This window comes from Archocentrus centrarchus, unplaced genomic scaffold, assembly GCF_007364275.1.
Source record: "Archocentrus centrarchus isolate MPI-CPG fArcCen1 unplaced genomic scaffold, fArcCen1 scaffold_91_ctg1, whole genome shotgun sequence".
NCBI lineage: Eukaryota > Metazoa > Chordata > Actinopteri > Cichliformes > Cichlidae > Archocentrus > Archocentrus centrarchus.
The window spans coordinates 145,135-155,450 of NW_022060300.1; the positions used below are offsets into that span (position 1 = coordinate 145,135).

The 10,316-nt window shown below is 40.3% G+C and overlaps 1 protein-coding gene across 1 annotated transcript; it reads left to right on the forward strand.

The window, feature by feature from the left end:
• Positions 1 to 1,943: 1,943 nt before the first annotated feature.
• On the forward strand, positions 1,944 to 8,250 carry LOC115777980 (GTPase IMAP family member 8-like). Its single transcript, XM_030726002.1, has 3 exons — positions 1,944 to 2,007; positions 5,816 to 6,451; positions 7,429 to 8,250. Exons 1-3 carry the CDS (start codon positions 1,983 to 1,985, stop codon positions 8,172 to 8,174), a joined length of 1,407 nt encoding a protein of 468 aa, XP_030581862.1. The 5' UTR covers positions 1,944 to 1,982; the 3' UTR covers positions 8,175 to 8,250.
• Positions 8,251 to 10,316: the final 2,066 nt, after the last annotated feature.

Genomic DNA, 10,316 nt, shown 5'->3' on the forward strand with positions numbered 1-10,316 from the left:
TGTGTGTTCTACAGTTAAAACTACAGAGAGCAGCTCAGACAGCAAGAAATATATCTTAAACTTCGCCTGCACATCCTGCTGCAGAGCTGAAGGAAAGAGTCAGTCAGCATTTCACTGTTAAAACACGAGCTTTGATATTTAACTCACCATCATGGAAACTTTTCCAGTGTCAGACTTTTTTAACACACATATTTATTTAAATTTCTAAGGATGCGCTCTGAGGCTGGTTTACATTATTGTATTTATTCATTTATGTACGATATGAGTGAAAGTAACCGGAGCAAGAGAGGAGCTGAAAGCTTTAATAGAAATAAAAATATTTTATTAACTCCACTTGATGAATAAAATATTTTTAACTTACGTGGCTGAAAAGTGAAGCCAACAAACTGCAGTTCCTCTAATGTCCACTTGAGGCTCTAAAAGTGAGTCTGTCCCCATAAACTCCAAAGTTAAAATGTCCAAATAAACATGTTTACAGCCTGGAAAAGCAGCACTGGACTCTGGTCCTTATTTCCCCCTTTGGAACAGCTCCATGTGGATCTGACCAAGGCTTAAAATTAGAGATACACTTGATTGAAACAGGTGGTTGTAAGAGAATGTAATAGTAAATATGTGACACAATGGCTGTTAAATAAAATAAAACTGAATTGAATTGAAATGAACTCTATTTGGAGGCGTGGTGGTTTAGAGGAAGTTGCTTTCTCAGCTCTTTCTAGCTGCCCCCCCCAGCGCCACATGTGCTGTGTGTGCATGTGTGATGGGTTAAATGCAGAGACTGCATGTATGTGGCAAAGCTCTTCTTCCTCTATAAAATGAGGAAACATGGTCTTTACAGTAAAACATCTGAAGCTAGACATTTAGAGTATAATTACTTCTTCATTACTTCATGAGTTCTTCTTTCACTTTCAGGTTGATGTTTGATTTTCAACTTGTCAAAAAATGTTCTTTTTGTATATTTTGTAACTCTTTCCACCTCACTACACGTGACATTTTCATTTTATTCTGCCAAAAAAAGACACAAAAACGCAATAAAGTTAAAAGTTATTCTAACCGACTGATCTTTTGGTCGTGATAAATATGAAAATCTCAGCACAAAACACTCAGCCCAACTCTGAATGCTGACTTTTCAGACTTTTCACAAAGTCCCACAAAAACCACGTTATTTAAGCAGAAATGTTTGAGGGGGGGAAACTGATGTGATTCCCAACCAAAAGAGAAAGTTTCAGTTCTGCCTTAAACGCTTTCACTTCACTTTTTTGAATTGCAGTTAAAACTCAGTTAGAGGGAAAAAACACAGTTAAGGTTAAAATGCAAAAAGTCAAACGCACTTTAGATGGCAAACTTCTCCCATCTGGAAATGACCTCTCCAAAATCTCCTGAGGGACCCATCATCAGAGCAATGGAAACAGGACACAGCTTCACTGATCACTGAAACCTTTTAATGCTGCTTGTTGAACCAGTTTAAACTGATAATCAAAACAAAGGGATCTTCACAGTTTCTCTTTGCATGAATTGGTGACTGTCATGTAAGTTTTGCAGTAATTACTGGGCTGATTGTAGAGAAGCAGCAAACAGAGCGATGGACAGACAGGACAATCTGAGAGAGAGAGAAAGATTTAGGAGAGTTTGGCTTTATGTCTGTATGTCTTCTGCTCAAACTGACATGTCCTTGGCCGGTGGGCCAGTGTTTTGAGTTCTCTTGGTGAAGTTCTGTTTTTTATTATATTCATTAATTTGATTAATTCTATCAAAAAGTTTAGCAGGCTGAAAACATGCTTCACTGAGAGAGGTTTTGACATTTTCTTTCCTGGCTCCCCCACGGAGGCAACTCAGTGCACGTAAATGCAAAGCGCTCATTTGATTGACGTTCAAAGGGAGGAGACTAAAAGCAGACTATAAACACAGAGCTGAAATGAAAATCAAACCATTCAGCAGCAAGACACCAGCAGCAATACTTCACCCATCGACTCCCTGAAACAAACATGTCTGGCAAAAATACTCTGCTCGGTAAGTGCATTTGCAATTTTCATACTTCTTTAGTTTTTTTTTTCTCTCTATAATGTTATTTTTGTTTAGAGAGTAATAACATTCAAGAGCCACCCAAACTTTAAACTTACACTTGAATGAAAGGTGCTGCATAAATAATTTTTTCTGTATTATGAAGAAATCTGATTACAGACAAACTGGGATAGCTGATGTATATGGAGTAAGATAACTGTCAAAAAGATGTGTGCATAATTCTAACATTCTGTGCAGATTAGGATTGTTTTTATGTGAGTATGAATCTAAAAGCTGTGAGTGCAAAGTCTTGTGAATACAACTCTAATTTCTTTGACTATGAACTCTTCCCTTCTGTGTGGACATGAATTCAAGTTTGTGGGTACGAGTAGAAAAGTGTTGAAATGACGTCACAGGGTGGAGTATTCGATCCACCATTATACCAAACACAGCATGCTCCAAATTCAAAGATGACTGAGGACAGTGGACTGGGTGGAGCTCCCAGCTCAGGTGACCCATGTATCCAGTATTTATATACATTTATTAAGAAAAATTGATTTTGTTCTTAATATGTTAGAATTATGCACACATCTTTTTGACAGTTATCTTACTGCATAGATGTATATTTCACAGTGACTCCAAGAACATGATTGAAGTGTTCTTGGCGGTTGTGGGGTATTTTTTATCATGTTGGCGTCTTTCAATATTACTTTCAATATTTTTATATCATGTATTGTTACATATATTAATCACACACTCTAATTAATGGTCACATTATGTATTATTTGTCACCTATATTGTCACTCACACACTGGAACACTGCATGCTATAGGTGGGTGGAAAAGGACTGAGGCCAGCTCTGCCCAAGGCCTGGTTTTTTTCCACTAGGAGTACTGCACCCGGTCATTTTTAGAAGTTCACCTTTGTACACAGTGCACTTTTGACCCAGCATCGCCAGAGGGAAGGTCAAGTAGCGGGGAGTGTGTCTTGGAAAGGGGGGTTGGAGTCGCACCTGGGCTACTGTAAGGGAGTAAATGTGTGAATCGAGATAAGACCGCCCCAAAAGTGTTTCAAGTAATGTGAAAATATGGATAGAAAGCCGAGGCAGTGCCCAGGTGGGAGGTGTTTTGACATGGGAAAGTTATTTGTCATGTTAGCCCCAGAGACCAAGTCATGGAACTGTTGCCTGAAGAGCATCTTAATATGCCCCCTCCTCCTGATAACAGCAGGAGGAGGTGTGAGATTGGGCTATAAAAGGCCGTAGTAAAGTTGGGAGGGAGCGCTCTTCTTTGCTCTTCCTCTCCCCCCTGTTTGCAGCGGCTGCAAGGCACTTACTCCCGAGAGGGCTTCTGTGTTTTCTTATACTCTGTTAAACTCTGGACGTCTACTTTTCTTTTCTTTCTTACCACCCCTGCAACGGCACCAAGGCACTCACTCTCGGGAGGGCTTTTTGCTTTCTTGTACTTTGTTTAACTTTGTGCTTGAATAAATAAAGTGTGGAGTTTTTTCAAGGTGCATTTGTTTCCATTGGTCTCACCTCTGCCTGGTAAGAGAAACAGCGGGAGAGAGCCGAAACCACGACCCGACACGGTGGTTGTGGGTGGTGCATCTATTAACTGTCAGCGCTCACTGGGGCATTACCATTTATGTTAAAAGGGGACAGTTGACAGATATGCCTTCGAACTTCTCATCTGATCTGTGTGTTAGTAAATGTCCCTGAAATGTGACTAAAACAAAGTGCACCTTGAGCCAAAAAGCTTAATTAGCAGATATAATTCTTGCTGGATGTTTTCAATTCAGTTTTATTCCAGGTTTATTTATATATTGCAAATCACACAAAAAAAGAGTCACCTCAAGGTTTTGACTGTGCTTCCTGGCAGAATTGACATCTAACAAGATATTACTCTACATGTGCATTACATACACATTTGATCCTATATGTATACTTTTGACTCAGTGTGGATTAGAAAAAAATCCCAAATAAATTAAAACTCATGCACCAATTTATTAGTTTTTAAAGTTGTTAAAAATGTATGCTGTACGATCATTCCACCCTGGAAAAAGAACAGTTCAAAGAAATCATTAAAAGCCTAAAATTACCATGACATTGATGCCCATGATGAGAAGATGGAAACTTCTTACCAGTATGTGACAGAATGTCCACACTCAGTCCCCACACACTTCACAGACACAATATGCAGTGTTCACTTAAGGATTTACTTTACTTTTTTTTTACACTTTGCTTCTTGCCATGGCGCTGGATTTTTCCACCCACTCGTACTCCATGTCCTCTCCTCTCGCTTCTCCAGCACACTCATCCTCAGCCCAGTCACCTGATCCACCAACCTCACCCTATCACTGCACCCTGACACCCCCCCCCCCCCCCCCTTTTTACATCAGGGTGCTTTTACATCACTACTGCATGTCATATATGTACCTCCAAATAGTTGTGACAGATGGCTGATCCTGGTTCTTTTGGATGTTTCTTCCTGTTAAAATGGAGTTTTCCTTCCTGCTGTCACCCACAGAGTGCTGCTTATAGGAGATCAGCTGATTGTTGGGTGTCCTGGTCCTGGGTCTGTGCCCCAACATTTTCTCTTTTGGACTGTGAAATTCTGTTTACAATCTCTCTGTGATTCTAAGTTTTTTATGGGGTTTTGCAGTCTTGAGTCCTGTGTTTCTGCTGTGTTTAGTCATTTCCTGTTTTATTTTGGCAGTCTCTTGTGTTTTGTTTGGTTTTACTTCTTTGCTTCGTTCTTTCTAATTTAGTTGTTGGAGTGTCTCCACCCCCCTCACAATCCCTTTGTGTACGTACTGTCTCAGTCCCCCATCCTTTGTCATTCGTCTATCCCCGTATCTCCCAGTGCCTAGTTGCTCTAGCTTTCAGTAATTCTCTGTGTAGTTGTTTAAATTCATTTGTTCTCATTTGTGTTTTGTTTATATTTAATGGAGCTTTTAGCCTGCAATAAATCAGCTCACCTTAACTTTACACACTCAGCCTCCACTTCCTGCATGCGTCCTTCACGTTCCACATGCACTGTTGGATCTTTTTCTTACAACATAAAGCACCTTGAGGCAAATATTATTGTGATTTCTTACTATATAAATAAACTTGAACTGAACTCAAATGGCTGCTGGATCACAGATCCAGGAAGAATGTAGATTATGCCTGATTGGTCACAGGCTTCAAACTCCACCCCTTTCATTTGTGCTCATAGATTGATAAGAATCCTGGGTTGACTTATTGAGTTGATGACCACATTTATGTGACTGCATATCCTGTTTGATGAGGGTAAGTGAAGCCAGATGAAGAAAATATATCCTGGATATGTTGGACTTGTTTTCAATTCCATCCATCCATCCTCTTCCACTTATCCTGTTCACGGTCACAGGGGAGTTGGGGCCGATCCCAGCTGTCATAGAGGCAGGGTACACCTGTACAGGTCGCCAGCCTGTCTCAGGGCTAACACAGACAGACCGACAACCATTCACAATTAACGGCAATTTAGAATCACCCCAGTAACTGCATGTCTTTGGACTGTGGGAATTCAATTCAGTTCAATTCATTTTAATTTATATAGCACCAAATAACAACAAACAGTCGCCTCAAGGTGCTTTATATTGTATGTAGAGACCCTACAATAATACAGAGAAAACCCAACAGTCAAAACTGCTGTTTTTTCACTGTAACATAAAAAAAAAACAAAAAAACATGCTGGTGGTTTAAGAGTACTAAAAACATGTGGTAATAGTAATCCCACAAAATCAGTTAGCCTAACCAGCCACCTGTAACATCAATAATATCTTTTTCCAACAGATGAAGAAGAACCAGATCTCAGGATTGCTGTTATTGGGAAAACTGGAACTGGGAAAAGTGCAGTAGGAAACACCATCTTAGGGGAAAGATTTTTTATGTCTAGGCTGTCTGCTTCCTCAGTGACATCAGAATGTCAGAAGGAAACAGATCAGTTTGAAGGTCAGAAACTGGCTGTTGTTGATACTCCAGGTCTGTATGACACCAGAAAAAATCAAGAGGAGGTGACAAGAGAGATCGCTAACTGCATCTGCTTTGCTGCTCCTGGTCCTCATGTGTTTCTGGTTGTGTTGCAGCCAACCAGATTCACCAAAGAAGAGCAAGAAACTGTAAAACTCATTCAGGAGATCTTTGGAGAAGTTTCAGCACATTACACTATAGCCCTGTTCACTCATGGAGATCAGCTGGAAGAAGAAGGAATCACCATGGAAGAACTAATCAATGGAAATCCAGATCTCAGTGACTTCATCGGTCAGTGTCATGGAGGATACCATGTGTTTAACAACAAGGCCAAGGATCCATCACAGGTCAGAGAGCTGCTGAAGAAGATCAGCTCCATGGTTCAGAAAAATGGAGGAAGTTGCTACACCAATGAGATGTTCCAGGAGGCTGAGAGAGACATAAGAGAAAAGACCAAGCAGCTGATCGCAGTAAATCCGCAGATGCAGCGTCAAAAAGCAAGAAGACAAGCAGAGAAAAACAACTGCTTTATTCAGGCAATTCTAGCCACTGCTGGACCTGCTGTTGGAACAGCTATTGGAGCTGTTGCTGGTCCAGTGGGTGCTGCAGCAGGAGCTGCTGTCGGTCTTCTTGTGGGAGCTGCAGCTGTGGTAGTGAAAAAGAAAGTGTGCAATATACAGTGAGTGAGTTAATTAATAATCATCTGGAGCTCACTAAAGTCATGTCAACATGATAAATGAAGATGTGTGTGGCTTTTATTTAACCACCATTCTTTTTGCTTTTCTTTCATTGAATACAAAATTATTGCTCTTTCTTTTCATTTTAGCAGCTGGATTTCACACATCTGTACTGACTATTAACCATGTGATTAAAACTGTGTTTATTGATGTATTACAATCATTGAACTTATTATTATCTTCAAGATATGAGAGGAAACTGTAGCCCTGCATCTACTCTGGGCTCTGTGTTCATAGGAGGTCCTTTCAGAGGAGCCCAGATTCTGGTCTGGGGGGAGCTGGTTGTAGTAGCTGCAGGAGGATGGCTGCATTTGAAATTCTGATTATTAAATTTTTTTTTTTGCCTTTTCCATATTGAATATAAGTTTTGATGGAACGTGTCTGGACTCACTTTAATCAGTCAGAGGAGAAACTGGAATGAAGCTTTTTTAGAGCAGAACATTCACTGAGATGTTTGTGTTGATCAGACTGTGACATTAAAGAGATGTTTGCTTCATGTTTGCTCTGGATTTAATCTTTGCTCTGATATGATAATAAATATAAACATAACTAAATGAGAGTCTGACCTTCATTCTTCAGCATCTTCCTGTTTGTCTTATTTGTTCTGCTGATTGTGTGAATGTGGTTCATGTTGCTGTGTGAGCACTGAAGCTCAGTCTGCCTCCACCTGATGTCCTGTGTTGATTGCAGGTTCAGGTTCAGACCTGAGGGTGGTGCTGGTGGGCCAGGAGAAAGTGGGGAAGAGTTCAGCAGGAAACACCATCCTGGGAAAGAAGGTTTTTGACTGTAAGATCAGCTCCAGTCCTCTGACTCTGAGCAGTAAGAAGATAGAAGCTGATGTTCTGGGTCGCAGAGTCTCTGTGGTCGACACCCCCGGACTCTTCAGCACCCGACTGACTGCAGAAGAGGTAAAAGCAGAGCTGGAAAATGCAGACGAGCTGAGCTCTCCAGGTCCTCACGTCTTCCTGCTCATCCTTCAGCTTGGAAGATTCACAGAACAAGAACAAGAAGGGCTGAAAACTCTGCAGGAGATGTTTAATGCTGAAATCTCCAAACACACAATGGTCCTGTTCACCTATGGAGACCGACTGGAAAACACCAACATGGAGCAGTTCATCAGAGAGGACGAGAACCTGCAGGAGCTGCTGAGGAACTGCAGCGGTGTGTACCATGTGTTCAACAACAGAAAGATAGAAGACAGGAGTCAGGTCCAGGAGCTGCTGGACAAAATAGACTCCGTCTGTGAGGGAGGACACTACAAGAGGACGTCACAGGCAGCGTGGTACAGCTCTCTCAGGAGTTTCTGGTTCTTTAGAAGAATCAGACAGATTGGGAGTCAGATATTCGTCATCATCAGCTCCATAATGGCAAGAAAGTGTGGTTTGTGTGTGTGTGTGTGTGTGTGTGTGTGTGTGTGCGCATATGTGTACTCAAACATTTTGTAAAATGTCTTTTGTAACCAGAGTTTAATCACACACATCTTTAAATATCACAGACATATAACTGTATTGAACCGAAACTGAAAATATCTCTGCAGACCTCTGATGTCTTGTCACAGACAATGTCATGAATCCTATTGTAATATTATGGACTCATACTTCCTGTTGTGTGTGTAAAACAGGAAGTATAAACAACAGAATAGATGGATAAATAATAAATAACTACAAGTTTATGGTGACTGGAGCTGACTGTTATTTATTTATTACTGTTATTTATTTATTACTGTGAGTCTTAGAAATAGAAAATAAATAAAGAAGTATAGAGTGAAGCAACAATCTCCTCTGCAACTGTTAGTATGCAGTGACTGTAGAAAACATGGACAACCTAACTCTCAAAAACTTGTCCATACTGTATTAGTGGATGGGTCAAAGGTCAACCTAATACAAAAAAGTTCCCCTCCGATACATATTTGAATGCACACATAGCAGATAAGACCCTGAATGCAAAAAAAAGGGAAAGAAATTTTAATATCAGCCCATCTTTGTCATCAAAAACAATGGTTATGTGACAAAGTGCCAACTCCTGCATCCTGTGAATAAAAGACAAATGAAAAATGTAACAGTGATAAAAGTACTTCAGTGATTTTGGTCATTAACCCTTGAGGCACCTTTAAACTGATTATACACTTTTTATCTTTTATGTCCCAAAATGTTACAGCTGCTAAAACTATAAACATTCAATGTTAATTATTTTCACCTTCACTGCATCATCTTTTTATATACATTTTGTTCAAAAGAATACTTTCCAAAATAAAACTGCATTTACAAGCTAACTACACAAATACAGCAGACCAACAATACAATCCAACACGTCTTACCAGCTTCCTTCTTGCACGTCACTGGGCAGGATTTTTAATGGCTGCTGCCTTTTCCGGAACGTGAGGCTGACTGTAGCGGAAGCTGCAGCGGACCGTCTGTAGGTTTAACAAGAAGCTGGAAAACATTTTTGTACATTGTAAATAAAGAGAATAGTGTATACATAAACATATCCAGGCAAAAAACACACAAACAAACAACACCAATAGATACTTACACACAATTATATCACGGTCCACGCATTGGGAACACTCACACTCGTGTTGTGAGGCGAACACAGTCTGTGGAAAATAAAGGTGAAAATAAATAAGAGTAAAAACATTTTAAGTTCTTCTCTCCTCCACACATTGAATACTGCTGCTTTGTTTCTGATTCTTACCTCTGCAGAGGATCATACCGGCTTTTATTGGATTCAGAGTTGTGCAGGAACTGCTTCCTATAAGATGAAACCAAATAAAAATAAGAAACCAAATCACAATACGTCTGTCAGCTTACTGTGACCATTCCGCCACTCTTAGTATTTTTGTTTTAGAAACGACCAAGTCTTACTGCGGTTCTTGGATTGTGCTGCCGTCTTTTCTTGTCTTTCAGTTGTGCTAGTAGAAACTTGAATAACTGAGGAGATAACCCACTCATTGCAGCCAGCAGTGGCTTCTCGTCTGCAGCGGGGCTGGTTGAAGCTGGCCGGTAGAGAGGCTCGCTTTCACGAGGAGCTTCGGGGTGTTGAAAATATAGACGACCTCCATTGTTGTACCAGGAAAGCAGCGTAGACAAAGAACGCCATTCAGTTTGAATGGAAGAGAACGACCGCACTGATTTCCTTTGGTCTTGCGAGACCTTCAGCGTGATCCCGCACGTGATCTGTATTGTCCAATCACAGGCAAGGAAGCTGCCACACAGAATTCAATTCATTTCATTTCAATTCAATTCAATTTTATTTATATAGCGTCAAATCACAACAAACAGTCGCCTCAAGGCGCTTTGTATTGTGGGTAAAGACCCTACAATAATACAGAGAAAACCCAACAGTCAAAATGACCCCCTATGAGCTGGAAGACACACATCCACTGTCTGTTTTTTTTTTTTTACATTTTTCGCATGAAGGTTTTGCTGATATCTCTTATGTACATCTATGTATAGCAAAATAAAAGTTTATATGTTTATATGTTTTCTTATTCCATCTGCCTTGGTAGTCTTTAATGTCATTAATGCATGTGAACATTCACTGAACATTTATGGCAGCATTCATGGGATGTTGTCTGAATGTCAATG

Coding starts and splice junctions, on each gene's coding strand:
- LOC115777980 (XM_030726002.1), top strand. CDS start 1,983: ATGTCTGGCAAAAATACTCTGCTCG. Junction 2,008..5,815: donor TGGCAAAAATACTCTGCTCG/GTAAGTGCATTT, acceptor TTTTTCCAACAG/ATGAAGAAGAACCAGATCTC. Junction 6,452..7,428: donor CATAAGAGAAAAGACCAAGC/AGCTGATCGCAG, acceptor CAGGTTCAGGTT/CAGACCTGAGGGTGGTGCTG.